The sequence below is a fragment of the Anopheles funestus genome, chromosome 3RL (genome assembly GCF_943734845.2).
Source record: "Anopheles funestus chromosome 3RL, idAnoFuneDA-416_04, whole genome shotgun sequence".
Lineage (NCBI taxonomy): Eukaryota > Metazoa > Arthropoda > Insecta > Diptera > Culicidae > Anopheles > Anopheles funestus.
Window position 1 is genome coordinate 66553229 of NC_064599.1, and position 16459 is coordinate 66569687.

Genomic DNA, 16459 nt, shown 5'->3' on the forward strand with positions numbered 1-16459 from the left:
ATGCAAATATCGGTTAAAAATGGCCTAAGAAACAATTATATTTTTAAGAACCTTCCCCTTTCGGAAAATGTTTTTCAGCTCGTTACATTTGTGGACCATGTGTTTACTACGAACTAGTTTACCGCTCAACACCGTTTATTGTTTTTGGGATAATGAGTCCCCTGCCACAACCTACTGCTGGCAACATGGACCGATCTCAGCCCCTTTTCCTTGCAATCCACTTATGTTACCATTAGCTGGAACGAAATCTCCCGTTCGAGTGCCGTTTTAATATTACACCCGGTATTTCGACACCGGACATTGCACTTAGCGTCTTCTAGATTTAGGGAATTGCAGTGGCATCCTCCCAGAAACCGTACAGTAGGTATCGTATGAGATCATATCAAATACGCTGCGTCTACTGATGCTCCTGTTTGTCCAGTAACTGTGCCAAGATAGCTTCACCATATCGCACTTCTAGTACTATAACGTCTCGCGTCTGACGCCTCTCATTCACTTCTCCCTGTCTGCCCGATGGTGTGCTTTACTTCCAGTATAGCTACGCCTACGACTATAAGCACCAAATCGTGCACAATTCTCGACGTTATTGTTCCACGTGGCAGAACCAGCCGTGAGTCCCTGCTATCATCGTCGTGAATACCTGACATTGCAGAAGTATTTTATTCCAGCGCACAGTCACGGACGTAGTTCCAAACCTCAGTATAACCCGTATATCGCGCAAAGCTCCGGCAGTCAGATCGTTACTAACATTTATAACTCCATTTTTCATTTGGACAGTGACGACGGCGCAAGTGACGACTGCTCCATTCTGGCAGTAGGTCACCTTGTTAACAAATCCCGACTTAAACAACGATGGCATACTGATAGGGAGAGGGGAACAAACAACTTTCTGATACGCTAAGGCCTAAGATTGTCTACCAATGAGTTGTTTGTTTTTTAACAGTCTGAGGAAACTTCTAAACACGTAATCTGAGACATGCATTTTGTCCAAAGCTCGGTGAAATCTTTCTAGGCGCGTTCGAAAGGAAGATGCTAATAAGGATTGATGGCCCCGCCAGCTAAGTTATCAGAATGGTACCGGACGATCCAGCTCATACAGTCCATTACGGTCGTCTGCATGGACAGAGAAGGCGTGGCAGACCTAAACTAAGATGAAAGGAGAGAACACCTGCAGAAGACCACAGACAGGTACAAAGAGGATTGCAGTGGCAGATAATTAAGAACGTAACGCATTGCAAGATCAACCACATATGTACCCTTTAATCAGGTCAGTTGTTGAATGCTTTGCCGAAATTCAAGCTGATGTCCGTAGTAAATCCCTATAGTAAGCCTGCTGCATGGAAACACGTAATATTCTTTCCAACGTATTAAACCATAACTGATTCAGAAAAAAACAAACCAATGCACATGTGTCTAATGCAGTACGAGAAGCAATTTTATTACAATATTTGAAGACAAAGTTTATGCAAATGAGATAAATGATCAATTCCAAATAACGTGCGTTTTCTACTGAAATATGTACCTTGAACATATGGAGCCTATCATATAAGGGCTGATAGCTTGAAAAGAGTTAATTATATTAAGTGGAAAAAGTGGTAACATTCGTAAATGTAATGGAAATTATGTACCCTTCATTATGGTTGGCAAATTTGTTCTTTACGGTTTATGGTGATGAGATTTTGTTTTTGATACGGTTAAAGCAATAGCGATAGCACTTTGCTGGAATCCCACAAAAATAGGTAACCTTAGCTGAGGTCCGATTAATTTGTATGAAGGAAATCATCGCCCGGCTGCATTCAAGTGCGATATTATCAACGATACTGCATCCGATAGTGAATCGAAGTTCCTAATATATCGCCTAAAATTCATATCTTCATCGAGTTCGTAACCGCCATCTTCGACTTCCAACGCACATGCACCGCATCGACAAGTAAATTGATAATGCTTCTTCAGGTGTATCAATCTGTCAGATTTACAGCGATCATTTGCAATAAAACTAGAAGTAAGTTGTGAATTAGTGCTGTTATATGCATCTTCCTACCCAGTACACTTACCTGTAGCAATCGAAAAGCTGCTCTCCTGCAGCAATCGGTCTGACAGCCATGACGGCACAACGTCCATCATAGAGAGGGATATGCATCACATTTGGTACGCAAGAATGATTTAGCATACTGATCAATGAAAGACAAGCATATTTATACCTATATGCCTCCAACTTATCTTCCACGAGTTCCACCTCTTCGATTACAATGCTGTTGACCTGAGAAATTTGCCAATGACGTAGAATTAAATCGAACAACAGCTTGCGATTTTCCGCATTTGTTGCGCAGATTTCTCCCAGTTCCGTGCGCTTCAGCATCAGCTGGTGAATGATGGTGGCAAAGAAAATTTGCATTGCTTGCTCTTTACGACTACGGAGTGCTTGATTGGTGGACAGCACATGCACCGTGTCGTATATATCCTTAGGCGTAGCCGTTCTCCAATCCATCGTAAATGCATTCACCTTCGATTCGTCCAGACCGTTCAGGTGATCCTTCATTTCATCCAAATCATGATCAAACAGAGCAATTGCAGTTGCAACTGTTCGTATTCCTGCCATACCTCCCATGTCCTTGTCACCACAAATTCGCCACAAATCTTTAAGCATTGCACACTCATAACGATGATATTGTCCGTGCGCTTTGCTTAAACACTCCTCGGAGCAGTACATGGCCACGGTACAGCCTTCACAAGGAATAAGAATAAGTTGCTTCATATCGTGACAGTGAGCACATCGCAAATGTCCTACATCATCGTACAGCATGGTCGCAAATGGTTTCTCGATCATCAAGATATCTCCGGCTTTCAGCTTCCGAGTGGTCACCACATGTCGTCCGAATTCTTCGTTACGATGCAGCTCCAAACATTCGACCATTTGCGGTACATTCTCATGAGAGTTGTAGCTTAATTTAAGCTCGACTACATCTTCCCGCTTAATACCAGTATCCGAGTTTGGTTTCAATAAACCATCTTTAGCGGCAGCTTCTCGTCTATTTAGCTTTTCCATGAGTCGCTCCGGACAATTTGACTCCCGTGCCAAGCGAATATTCACCAGACATTCCTCGTATCGTTCGGACTGAAGGCAGACCATCGAGCGATTAGCGTAGGCTATCGCCCTCTCCTCCGAACCTTTCTCGGCGTACGCGATACTTAGGTTGTAATATGTAAGTGCTTTGGCGAGTCCCTCTTTCGATGTTGGATGGAAATATTCGTTTCCCTTCGTACGAAAGGCAATGGCTTGAGCCTTGTCTTTTACATCAGTGCTTAAAAGCAACGTCAAGTCGTGTATAATAGGCTCCATTTTGCGAGTGATAATCGTTAAAAACTGATCATTAGTAAGCTCGTGCATTCCTTCTGCTGTTATAAATTGCTCGAGGCTGTTCTCCCACAGTTCATCTAACATTTTTTTTCCCACGGAATCGGGTTTGCCGATATCATTTGCACGAAACATTTTATAGGGATGCAATTATTCTCGAGCAAAATGTCTAAAATAGAAGCTACACATGAAAAGCACCATTTGTATAGGATTTGTACAGAACTTACCGTTCAGGAAACACTTTAAAACGATAACGGAGCCTCAATGCACGTGCCAAAACCAAGAACGCTGTTAACTTCCACACGATTCAAACAAGAATGAACGTGTTTCCCAGAAATGTAAGACGCACCAGGCTGGTGCCTGTTTGATCGTTTTGACATTTGAATGCCACGCTACAAAGGTGGGAAACGTTTGACGTCCGTTTTGGTAAAAACTCGCTTTTAGCTGGTAAACATATCGGTTGTATTTTTATAAGTGTATGTACAACCATTAGTGTACGATTAATTAACGATTAATTACCGATTAATTAATTAATTATTAACGATTAATCGGTTGAAAAAAAAAACAAAACAATGCTTCACCGGATAAATGAAAAACAAACTATTTTTCCACGGCTGATGAAGTAAAGTAACAATCTTTTATCACGATTGGTTCTCAATTTCATCAAAGTTGTGCAATTTCGTTTACAACTTACGCTTCCGTTACGTCCATCCAGATGCTTATGGTAGCCGAAAAGTTATCCTAAACAACAGAACGATTCATTTTCTTTTCTCCTGCCTGTCGGACACTGGCATGCCGAAAAACGATCGTGTTCCCTACTGGCGGAAAACTATTCCAATCATTCGGGATTCGGGGGATTTTTTTTTTTGCAAACGAGATGAATTGGACGATGAAAACGGTACACTTGCACACGGTATAGAGTGTATCTTCGTATCCGTGTCTAACACTCACGCGTACCGATTGCATTTACCGCAATCCGAACTATTTTTCAATTTCAACCCAAAAAACCTCAATTCATCTTATTATCTCTTGAAGCTGAGCAGGAGCAAGTAATGGTCACAGATGCTTCGACGGGTCCATTCTGCTGCGAATGAGTGTGTTCGAGTGGCTGTGTGCTTCCCTCTTTTCATAAACAACACCTGCAACAAGGACCTGTACTCCACAGAAACATCTAAGGTCTGATCAAATGCAGTCAGCTACTTAACCCAAAGGTCCGACTGTCTGTGGTCGTGGAAGATGATGGGAGAACAAAAATAACTAACGCTTCCCGAGCCCGTTTTCCCGAAGAATAAGACGGGTTATGCATCTTCTGTTAAAAGTACGCAAACTGGACAGTGATCTCATCTAGAATATGCCGCACGGCGAATATCCCTTCAGTACTTCGGTGAGTTACACAAGTCTTCTAATCTCTAATTCTTGTACTATTCTCTCTTGCATTTTGTTATGTTCTGTAGTAACCATCCCCGTTGGATGCTTTCTAAGTCATACCTGTTTACGGGCGCCTCGAGGTCATTTTCCTGCTGCTGTAAAGTCAGTCCTGCATATTGTGGTGAACTGATCCTAACAGGGGTTGTTTTAGGTCGCCTGAATCAACCCCTGCTAAAGATTGTACACTCGAACTCGGGACCGGGATATCTCGCTACGAGTAAATAAAGGAAAGCCAGTAATGACAGTCCCAAGACCCAAGTCATAAGTCATTAGACTTATTAGATTTCCTAGCTGTGGATTTTTTTGTACGAATTTCTTTCATGATAATTGCGCTATTGTGCTATTGCGCCCAAATCATCGAAACTTACAGGAGAAAATCAAAATAATATCTTCCCACTCTTTCGATGTCCAACTGTGTCACAAATGATACAACAAACACATTTTTTTATCCTTTGCAAAGCCTGTTGATGACAACAGCATCTGGAAGCTTTCACAGTTTCCACCGGAAACCTTTCGCTCTAGTAAACTTTCACATCTCTTCCATTGGATAGTTTCTTACCTTTATATGTCCCCTTGTGTTTCCTTGCTGTCCCCACACCGAATACGCCAGACCCGAATTCGATTAGGCGAACACAAAGTATTGAAAAGTTAGATTTCCTTTCGGTTTCGATCCCCATCTTCAGTTCGGTGAAATTGTCTTGACGTATCAGGACAAAAGAATACACTACTGGGTGGAAGCACACTACGTCGCAACATTACCAAAAATTGAGTGTCTAGCTTTTCCCACCTAATTTTCCAACCAATTTGTTCCACCCGTACCCGTCCACAGCAAAACAACATACAGCGGCAATAGTGCCTTTTTCCACCCTAAACAGCCACATTTGCTTGTTCCTACCACCGTGTGACCATGCACCCGATAGAGGCCGATTCAATTATCAAACCGCAATCGAAAATAAAGTATCTTAATTTACTGTTTCCAATCTTTTGTCGTTGCAGCCACGCCGTTGTTCACGAGTTCCTTATGGTCGGCCTTTGTCGGCACCGGAATCGAAAGCATCACCGAACTGGGTTTGACCGTTGGGCAACAAACTCACTGATGGAGCTTTCTCGGGATTCGAGTCTTTACCACCGGAACAACGCAATCGGAAAAACTTCCAAATGGGCTGCTGGAATAGCTTTTCGAGGGGGTTAGTTTGTGTGCGCCTGGCTAGGTCACGGCACGGAACAGCCAATGCTGTCATTCAAAATGGACGAACGAAATGAGTCGTTCACATGTCGTCGAGCTTTCCCATCTGCTCGTAATTGTTATCAAACCCCGCGTGTTCGCCAAAGGGCGTAAAAATGGGAACACATAAGTTGCAAGCACAATGTACTAACATTCAATAGGAAACAATTGTGGTTTAATGCTAAGCTACTATTATCTGAAATTTATAAAGTGAAGCAGGAACATTGCAGGCAACAAATTTCGATAAAGCCAATCATTCGGTGGAGTAATTCGTTGCACAGTACGAACAACAGCGTATAAAAATTAATACAAAATAATCAATCTGTAGCATGTAAAATATTATAAGATACATCAGTGTAAATGTAACGATTAATTTAGTTAATACAATTATTTCACGTCAATTCAATTATCATTATGATATTGAAATTTTGATTTTTTTTTAATTTATTATCTAATACAATACATTAAAGCATAACGGTCAAACGGCGATTTGAATGTTGTATGATTTTTACGCCTAATTGTATGCAATCTGCTGCACGACCACGTGGTGGGCGCTTTGTTTAAAGTTTTACCGCCAAATGACGTTCGGGGCATCTGATGATGACCAACATAGACCGAGCACGTACAGATTGACTCTCGAGAGTAACGTTGGATAGTCGATGCAGCCATTTAATAAATCCGGCGGTGAATGTCAATCTGGCGTCATGCGTAAACGTTCCCCTAAAGAAGGCGCGAAAGAAGCAGCACCCACGTGGCCGGGTATTCAAGCCAATGATCTCAGGAAAGACTAGTGACTCTACACTGGATGGCCACGAGACGTGCAATGGTTCGAGTTGCGGAATAAATCAATTTATAAAATTTTACAAAATTACTCAAAAAAAGCTAAGGTTATAGCCTTAAGAAATTTTCAAATTTTTAGCTTTTTTTTATTTTTTTTTTAATTTTTTATTCTTTTTTGCACTTAAATCATTATTTGAGTGAAACGAAACTTATTTCAACCAATTGGCATTAAAATAAATCAATTTATAAAATTTTGCTAAATTTCCAAAAAAAAAAGCTAAGGCTATAGCCTAAAGAAATTTTCAAATTTTGATTTTTTTTTATTTTTTTAAATTTTTTCTTCTTTTTTTTAATGTAAAGCATTATTTGAATTAAAAGAAACTTATTTCAACCAATTGGCATTAAAAGAAATCAATTTATAAAATTTTGTTAAATTTCCCAAAAAAAAGGCTAGAGCTATAGCCTTAGCAAATTTTCTATTTTTTTCTAATTTTCTAAAGCTATTAAACCAGGCATTTTGAAAAATGCTAATATTTTTGGAAATAGTGACTTTGATGGCATTATCAATGTTGTTAACCTTCATTTCACGGAAAACCTTTAACCCACATTTCTGCATCGATTTGATTTGATTCTGCATCGACATAGGAAGAGACATAAAATCTGTCTCGGTCTTAATGGTGAATGATCTGAACAGATCTGCCTTTTATTTTTTGGCTGGTGCAACACAAATCCTTAGCTAGCAGTAGCTGTCGAATTCTTCAAGCAAAACTCTGCAAACATCAAGAACGTCGAGTTTTACGAACTCAGCATAAAATCTAGAACATTAGATTCCGTTGCACCAATCAAACGAATGTTGTAAAATACGAAACGTTTCTGTATCTGTAAAGCTTAAAAAGATCTGCATTTCAAAACGACTTTAATGTAGATCAACTTGGTAAAAAAAATACAAACGGCATTAGTACGTACTAAAGTCTCGACTAATTGACTCCCTTCGCCGGTATTCCCCGTTCCTTTCATCCTTTCCGCTACCGTTCACGGTCAAACTTTAACCGCCTCGGTGCAAAAGTTATCATCGTCTTTCTGACTTCCAAAAAAAAAGTCACAGCACCATATTAATCATTTCAGGTAATTAGAGACTTACCCTGCTGCAACCCGTCACACTTCCGTCCGCGCATTTTTGTGCGGCATATAATTCCAATTTTTATTTCCCATCTCGAAAGCTTATTCTTTCTTCCCTTTCCGGCATACGTTCGTTTTAGCGCTATTGATGCCACCTGGTCCTACTGGCGCACTGATTCCTGTGCCTGAATTTCGGAAAACTCATTTCAATATTTTAATTAGTATTTCCACTCATTCAGCTAGGGAAGACGTACACGACAGGGTAGTACTAGCAGCAGCAAAAAAAAAATGCGAAAGGATAAGATAATGAATATTGTTTTAATTCTTTTACATTTTTGTAGTCTGATTATTGAAGGGAGCAAAATTACTGTGCTTTTAAATTAATACTGTAAAATTTTGTATGCAAGAGTTGTACGGGTCGTAGTACTAAGGTTTATTACGGTATACTTATGAAATGGACCGCAACAGAAAGTTTGTCTTGATCTAGGTCGTGACCATATCGGATCGCACAGCTTTAGTGTGTTATATTATCAACATTTTGGCTGGTAAATAATATGTTCTGTTCGGCGGTGATCAGAACTTTCTGACCTAATAAGTCTTAGTTTGTCCGCCTAATTGATGAGGAGGTGTTCCTGTCTCACTGCGTCTATTGCAGAAAGCAATTTATAAAATACTGATTTTTTTTAAATAAGCAAGAAAATAGTATTACGCAGCTTCATTGAAAAATTTGAAGAAAAAAAACGTTTTTCACATGCCTAATATGCGCTAATATTTAAAAACAAATTAATTGCGGCTATTATCCGTGTTATCCAATTATCCGGATATGGTTGAGCCCCGATGTGTTCTGCTCAATTTATTTTGATATAAAAACGTACACAACCTGTGGCAAATGCTTTCAGAATGATTTATTTTCTTTTGCATACATATTTTTTAACATTATTACAGCCGTAAAATTGGCAGAAATTAAAAGTGTGATTTGGAACACGATGCGCCGCTATGAATTTTATTCGTGCGATGTTTTTACGTTGTTTTCGCAACTGTCCCAATTGCCCCAAAACGATGTTGTCAAATGAAATCTGACGTTTTGTTTTGTCGCGTGCAGCTGTGTGTGTGCGCTGGTGGTCCATCTAGCTATTGTGTCAGTGTAGTTGCGATACAAAATTATAAACTTTTGTAAAAAGGCTAATCTTTTATGCCTTCAACCCGTTTATTCCGACGAGTCGTCGCAACAAATGGGAATTACGCTCATCAGCACCAAGTTTGCGGCTCGTTTTGCATGAGGAAGAAGGTTATATTACCTGCTAGCTACGAATCTTCTTCCTTGGCTGATTCCACTGGTACCCTCCGACCGTTCTGCCGACCGATTGATTAGAAGCAGAAAAACGCGGTGCCTAGAATCGCAATCCTAACTACCGATAATCTTGCAGAGATTGCCCGTACATCGTGCAGCAAGGGATACGAAAAACATTGTGGTCACCATTGGACAGCGTATCCATGGAGTTGCTGCATTAATGACACAGGAGGTATAGCACTATCCTCCTCTGTGCCGCCTGCTAGATATTTGTTCGTCGTTCGAACACCTTAACTTGGATCCGTTTTAGATCGGTGTGCATCATCCGGAGTGGACGAGTGTTTCATAATGGACACGGATCGTGCAACATCTTGCACGCCACCATTACCAGCGATAGAACGAATACCAGTGCAGTTGGCCAAATATCAGCAGAATTCGCCGTCGATAAGCAAAACTGAGCACGATACAAAGAAATCATCACCAGCACCGAAATCATCCGGCATCGATCGACACGACGATGACACAGAAACGCGCAGCAGAGCGACGGCAGCAAACGAATTGGTTTGTGGCAGCTTGCGAGATGAGAAGCGTGCAAAAAGTGCTAAGAAATCAAGCCGCGATTCAAGCGCATCGAAGGAGCAGCTGAAGGGCAGTGAGTATGCTTTGACAGACGGATGTGCATGTTCCGGCGTAGCCATTTTACGCCATTTTAAGGGTGTCGAAATTCTACGCAAAATGTACTGTGCTCGTATACAAAGTGGGGGAAAAAATGGGAAGGAAGCAATTTGCACCACCATTTACATTATAATGTGAAACAAAGATTTTACCTTTTGCCCCATAACAGGGAGGAATGATTGGAATATTTTTGTTTTTTTTTTTCTTTTTTACAGAACACAGAACCGTCGATTCGGATACCTCGGTGCAAAAGAAAACAAAAAAGATAGAAAAACAAAACTCCCATGAGCATGACAACGGTAAGGAACGTCACAGTCGCGGTCGCCATCATCATCATCGGCGGAAAACGGACACCAGCAACCACGGATCCGCTGCAACGGATAGCAACGAAGAGGAGAGCAGTCAGCGTGACACTGAGCGAATGAAAAACAAGCTCAAAAAGCAAAGATCTCGATCTACCGAAGGAAATGTTGCCCGCGAGCGAAAACCGAAACATTCCCGCTCTAGGTCACACAGTCGTCGTTCCAGCATTAGTCGGCAGCGGGATGATATCAGTAGCAAACGGGATCAGCGCAGTATTAGTCAACCGAGAGATTCCGTACCGCGGAGGGAGGAACCACGCGAACGCTTTAACCAGCATAGGCGTGATTTTGGGTTTAACAATCGCCGAAATACGTTCCGCAAACGTCGCTTTATGGATGGGAAGCGAAGAAACGGCCCGTTCCGGCCACGAGTAGCGGGGCCGATACGAGTCGGTGCGACACTATCGCCCATTAAATACACCAAGGTCAATCCGGTGATTAGCTGGCGGGAATGGTTACTGCCAGCGGAAGAGCCAAAGGAAAAGAAGGTGAAATATTCACCAGTTACGAAGATACAACCGATTACACCAGCGATAGCGGCCCTGCAGGAATACGACGAAAGTGATGGCGATAGAGAATCGTCCTCCACGCAAAGTGATCGCTTGCGGTGCGTTTCTAATGAGAATCATGAGATGGATATCGATCTCCCAAAAACCATAAAAGCAACGAATCGCGCATCATCCGAGAGGGAAAAGATAACACAGAAGATTAAAAAGGAAAAGGTTTCAAATGACGAGCAGGAAGATACGGAGCAACCGACGTTCAAGGTGGATTGCAGCATTGTGAAGCAGGAACCGCTAACGGAGGACGACGAGGAGCATCAGCAGCCGGCCGGGAAGTCAAGCATTGAGCAAGAAGTTGTCAGCCAAACTAAACCGAAGTTTAGCTGTTCCTTTCTGGACGATCTTTCGAGCGGGAAGCTCATGTTGCCGTCGGACCTTTCTCCCGATATCGTTAAGGAGCAAGACACATTCACGCATGTCGATCGGAACCGTAGGGCGGAAAGTGAATCGCCCGACACGGATGATTACGCGTCAAACTGGGAAACGGAAGGGCTTGGCATGAGTCCGCCGAGAAGGACGCCCACTCCGCTACTGCCACCGGACGTGCCCCGAACGCCAGACCGCGTCAAAGAGTTGAAACCGACCAGAGAGCTGGATCTCGCAAACGGATCACCATCGCTGGGTTCGGAAGAAAAGCGTGCCCATCTGAAGCCGCGCAGTATGCACGAGGAGATAATACCATTGGACGATTTGCTAAATGTGCAGAACCAGCTGAAATCGTATCAATCGAAGCTGGAGGCAATGCAAAAACTAAAAGTGAACGTGCAGAACAAAGAGGACGGTGGTGGAAGGCAAGCGAACGAAAAGCTGGCGGATGAATACGACAGCTTTATGCAATCCCTCGGCCATACGGGACCGGATGGCGATCGGGAGGGGTCCGGTAAGGACGAGGAAGGCTCCAGCACAACCAGCTCGTCAAGCAGTTCGAGCAGCTCATCCTCAGATTCCAGCTCGGATTCTTCAAGCTCGTCCGATTCCTCAAACTCATCTAGCTCCAGCTCCGATTCTGATTCCGAACAAGATACGGACGATGAAAAAGGTTCGGCCACAGAAAGGGAAACGCAAGAACAAGCGCAATCGAATGCAGTGGACGAGGCGGAACACGAGCGGAACAATTTTGACGAATCGAACACACCGCCGCATCGGCCGGTCCTAACCATACCGGACTATCTGCTGCCGAGCGTTCCCGATCCGACGCAATCGTCCTGCACCAAAATCTACAGCATTCGGGACGATTCGGTTGCAACGGCTGTCAAACCGCTGGACCTCGACCGTGATATGCCGATCAAACTGAAACTGCCATCAAAGAACAGAATTCTACCGTCGTCCGGTGCGTCGGCACTGCTCGGACACGAGGACGATGACGATGCCAGTCAAGCACGCAAAGCGGCAAAAGAACAACAATCAAGCAAACAAACCTCACCGTCCAAGGAGCAACGGACGAGCAAGGAACATGAGAAACGATCTTCACGTGAACGTTCACATAACCGCAAGCGTAGCTCGTCTCGGCGACGTTCGTCCCGCGATCGGGATTCGAAGACGGAAACAACCGGCGGAAGCCCGGCTCGAAAATCACGCGAGCTCAGTAAACGTTCCTCGCGCAAGGATCGTTCGTTGCAACGTTCGTCGCGCAGCCCGCATCGTCAGCGGATGCGCAGTCCACGCAACCGGAAGCGATCTCTATCCCGCTCTCGGTCACGGTCTCGATCGCGTTCGCGTTATCGTAGCCTCAGCCCCTCGCAACGGCGCCCACCAAGTCCGCGCGGTCGTAGTCCGCGCGGTCGTAGTCCGCCGGAGATACGGTCGGGCAGAAATGATGCCCGATCACGACGGCGCTACTCCGTCGACCGGGAATGGTCCTCGTCGAGACGTTCGCGGTCCCCCTACACCGGTGGTCACCGAAGGCCACCGTCACCGAAGGACGCACCACCACCGATGATGGCACACGGAGAGAATCAGATCGATATCATCACCAGCACAGGCGTGCCGTCGCCAAACGTTCATTCGCCGGTGACGGGCTACAAGAAGAGTTTGGCCGATTCGACCATTAGCGATGCGGAGCTGGAATGCCAGAAGCGGAAACATTTGACCGCCGATCCGGCATACGGTGGGGCTGCATATTCGAAGACAGGTTACGCTTATTACACCGCCACCGGTGAGATCCTGCTAGATCCCGGAAGCGGTGATCGATCGGGTGTTACCGCTGCTGGCGCTGCCTCAAAAACGGACGGTGGTGAGGAATCGTCACCCAAGCGTATCTCGCTGGACGATCGTATAAATAATATCGTTCTCGGAATGAATGGCACAATGGATGGATCGCCGGGTGGAAAGCAACCACCACCCGGTAAGCACCATCCACATCTTTCTCAGCATGTGCACCATCAGCATCATCACGGTTACGGCGAATATCCTTCTTCCCATGACATGTACCAACCGCCTGCGTCCAGACACCATCTGCCACCGTCCCACATGAGCTATCCCGGTGGCTACGGTAATCAGGAGTATGGTGGTGCGCCCCCGTACGGCTATGGGCCACCCCGTGGAGGTCCACCCACTTCGGCGGTCGGCAGTCCGTACTATGCCGGCAGCCGTGGACCTCCACCGTCCTGGGCACCTCGGAGCCATCCGTATCAGGGCTACCCGATGGCATTCGTCGGGCCACCGTTAAACGCGATCCGGCCAGGCATGGTGGTATCCGGTGACATATACCGACCACCCTTCGGTACACCAACCGTACCGAGCGTGTCTGCAAACACCGATGCAAGCAGTTCCAAAACTCAGGTGAAACAAGTGGGTAATGTGCTGGAAATCGTACCATCGAGCACACCGCTTACATCGTCCACGAAGCCAACCGATAGCAGCATTAGTTTGGGTGATCCATCCACTTCCGCCGGTACGCAGGGATCCCAAGATCAGGCACATCTAGCGTCAACTGCTGGCGGTACCGGTAGCGAACAGCAGCAACCAAACGCCGCCGCATCATCCGCCCTTGTGATGCCGAAAATTTTCACTGCCGAAGAGCTGCAGCAGCGACACGATCGTCGCCAGGAGCTGAAAAACAAGATACGCACCGAGCGGGAAAAGAAGCGGATTGAAAAGAACCAGCGCAAGGAACGGTTGCTGCAGGAAATTAAACGTTTGCTCGGACCGAAACTGATCGCGGGCTCCTCCTCATCGTCCACCGAAGCGTCCACATCCGGCACGGGGAATGATTCGGTTGGCGTCGGTGCAATTGCCGGTGGTACCGGTGGCAGTGCCTCATCCGAGGAAGAGTTCGAAACGATCCCGCAGGCAGATTTGATCGCATCGCTCAGTCGCTCGTACGAGAGAAGTATTCTGAAAACGGCCAGACCGAACGTTCCCGGAGGGTAAGAGGTTTTTTTATTTTGACTATTTGTTTCTTTCTATTGTGTTGTTTAATATGCCGTGTTTCTTTGTTTTTCCCCCCAAAACAGCGCTTCGGTCACTGCGAAAAAGACAGTTCTGTTTGCAGATGGTGTTGTACCCGGTGACGAATCGTCCTCATCCGGCGAAGAAACGAAGGAACGGTCCCCGAACAAACTGTCGACCGCGAAGCAGCGGAAAAAGATGCGCCGCCAGCGTACGCTCAAGATCTCCGGCAAGAAACGATTGATCGATAGACTGAAACAGCCGGTAGGTGTTGTTCAAGATTTTTTTTTTCATTTTTTCCAGCTTTTGCCAGCTTCTACAAGAAGATTTGGAAGTTGTCCAAGAACCGCTCACTTATCCCTGCTCTCATTTCTCCGCAGGAACTTGACGAGGAAGCGGAAGATATAGATCCCGAGCTGGAGAATCTCCCAATACCACCGCCACCGCCCGGTTCACCGCCACCCGAGCTGCAGCAGCCGCGCTGTCTTAATCCTCCAATCGTACGTATGATCGATTTCCGTGAAGGTGGCTTTCATGGTATCGGTCTTCCGTTGCCGGGCATGGTTGCACCGGCATTACATCTGCCAGGTACGAACGGTGCTTCACTAGGCGGTGGAGTTTCGTCGGTAATACCACCACTGCCAGTACCACCCGTCACGATGCCGGTTTCGGGTCCTGTTCCACCACCAACAATATCGGCCGGCTATCGACATCCGAATCTACCGCCGCACCACCTGCTGCCGCCATCGCATCTGGGCGGGCAACGGCCGGCCTCACCACACCTACACCATCACGCTCATCCTCCGCCTCCGCCGCACCATCTCTATCATCATCCGCATGGACCGGTTCTGGTGCCGCCACCGCACCATACCGTGTACCCACCGCAACCGATGCCATCGTCGGCCCTCATTACGATCAGTGCGAGCAAAAAGCGTCCCACCAGCGGAAGCACCGGCAATGGTGTGCATCCAATCGAATCGATCGTATCGACCACACCAACACCGATGACGAGCGGCAACGCTGGTCCCGGTGGTGGTGGTGGTAGTACAATGTTCGACGGAACACCACCGGCGTGATCGTAACACCACTCGACGTAAAGTTCGACGGTGTGCTTACGTAGACCAGACAGGCATGTATTTTCTTTTCAAAACATAGCACACAAAAATGCTTTTTTTAACTTGTACTCGTAATACACATCCCGCGTTAGTCTTGTATAGGTTTCTTTTTAGGATATGTTTTTAACGATGTATATGTACTGTAAAAGAAGCAGTTGACTTTATTCTTTTCCCTATTTTCGTGTCCCCCCCCCCCCACTCCCCCTGTGTGCAGTCGCGGAACGCAAAAAGCGGGACTCGAAACCAGGGAAATGAAATACTTAGTTTAATTAGTAGAATAATTTAGCGCAAGATTGTTTGCCCGGGTAAGCAAAGGGACACTGGCAATAGTTTACTGAACAACCGACTGGAGCCAAACACGATTTACACCCGGATTAGGAAGCGTGTTTCTGAAAGAAAACAAAAGGGCAGGGCGGATGATTAAAAGGTTTAGTTTACTTTTACGCGTCTATCCGCGGCATTCGTGAACTCGTGTTTTATGGTGTTTTGCGTTTGTAGTAGGTGACGAGAAAATGTTAGTTAAACATCTGTACGAATGAGGTAGATTCATTGCTAGTGCGAATAAGAAATGCAAAATATTGTATATAAGGTAAAACGAACCACTCTTTTTGGTAGACTTTGGGAGCATCCAATGAAGCGAAACGCGAAAGAAATATTTGATGATTTGAAGAAAAGGTTTTAACCTTCCCGACCAACTAATCGAACCAGTAAGTATAATATTGTTGTATTTATATCCTTAGATATTCAACAGAAAGAAGAAACCCTATGTTTGCTTGGGAAGTTAATTGTGTTGTGGACCACCTCTGGAAATGTTCCTGCTCAAGAGTATGTAATACGTCTTGGAATACGTCTAAATACGTCTTAGAAAGTATCGTGTGAAACCCGGACTTCAATATCTGAGGCATCTGCTATTCGTTTCAATTTCCAGGTTTCGTGGATGACGTAGACATTATTCAGGGCCAACTTAAATGTGGTTTATCGTTGGAATTAATTGAGGCCAAGTAATCCTTAAGCCGTTAAGAAAAGATAAGAAAGTCCTTTAATTCCTATTTAATCAGTAGGATACTGAATTTGGAAGCTGTCATTATTTGGTTTCAGCTTCCGTGACTACCGCCGTCACAAATGGTTGCAATTAATTGAATTGACAGTTTTATTG

At 45.0% G+C, this 16459-nt stretch overlaps 2 protein-coding genes across 2 annotated transcripts; one reads left to right on the forward strand and one right to left on the reverse strand.

Moving 5' to 3' along the window:
* Positions 1–1256: 1256 nt before the first annotated feature.
* Positions 1257–3934, reverse strand: LOC125769773 (SET and MYND domain-containing protein 4-like). The gene is made up of 3 exons (XM_049438625.1): positions 3583–3934; positions 2055–3524; positions 1257–1996 (listed from the first exon to the last, which is right to left on the reverse strand). The coding sequence occupies exons 2-3, from the start codon at positions 3488–3490 to the stop codon at positions 1780–1782; spliced, it is 1653 nt and encodes a 550-aa protein (XP_049294582.1). The 5' UTR covers positions 3491–3524; positions 3583–3934; the 3' UTR covers positions 1257–1779.
* Positions 3935–8886: 4952 nt separating this feature from the next.
* LOC125769768 (serine/arginine repetitive matrix protein 2-like) lies at positions 8887–15902 on the forward strand. The gene is made up of 4 exons (XM_049438617.1): positions 8887–9850; positions 10089–14166; positions 14254–14452; positions 14569–15902. The coding sequence occupies exons 1-4, from the start codon at positions 9547–9549 to the stop codon at positions 15262–15264; spliced, it is 5277 nt and encodes a 1758-aa protein (XP_049294574.1). The 5' UTR covers positions 8887–9546; the 3' UTR covers positions 15265–15902.
* Positions 15903–16459: the final 557 nt, after the last annotated feature.

Excerpts from the sequence above, each read along its gene's own strand:
- LOC125769773 (XM_049438625.1), bottom strand. The coding sequence starts at position 3,490 with ATGTTTCGTGCAAATGATATCGGCAAACCCGATTCCGTGGGAAAAAAA. Across the intron at positions 1,997-2,054 it reads CAGCTTTTCGATTGCTACAG|TTTTATTGCAAATGATCGCT; the intron begins GTAAGTGTACTG and ends ACTTACTTCTAG.
- LOC125769768 (XM_049438617.1), top strand. The coding sequence starts at position 9,547 with ATGGACACGGATCGTGCAACATCTTGCACGCCACCATTACCAGCGATA. Across the intron at positions 14,167-14,253 it reads AGACCGAACGTTCCCGGAGG|CGCTTCGGTCACTGCGAAAA; the intron begins GTAAGAGGTTTT and ends CCCCCAAAACAG. Across the intron at positions 14,453-14,568 it reads TCGATAGACTGAAACAGCCG|GAACTTGACGAGGAAGCGGA; the intron begins GTAGGTGTTGTT and ends ATTTCTCCGCAG.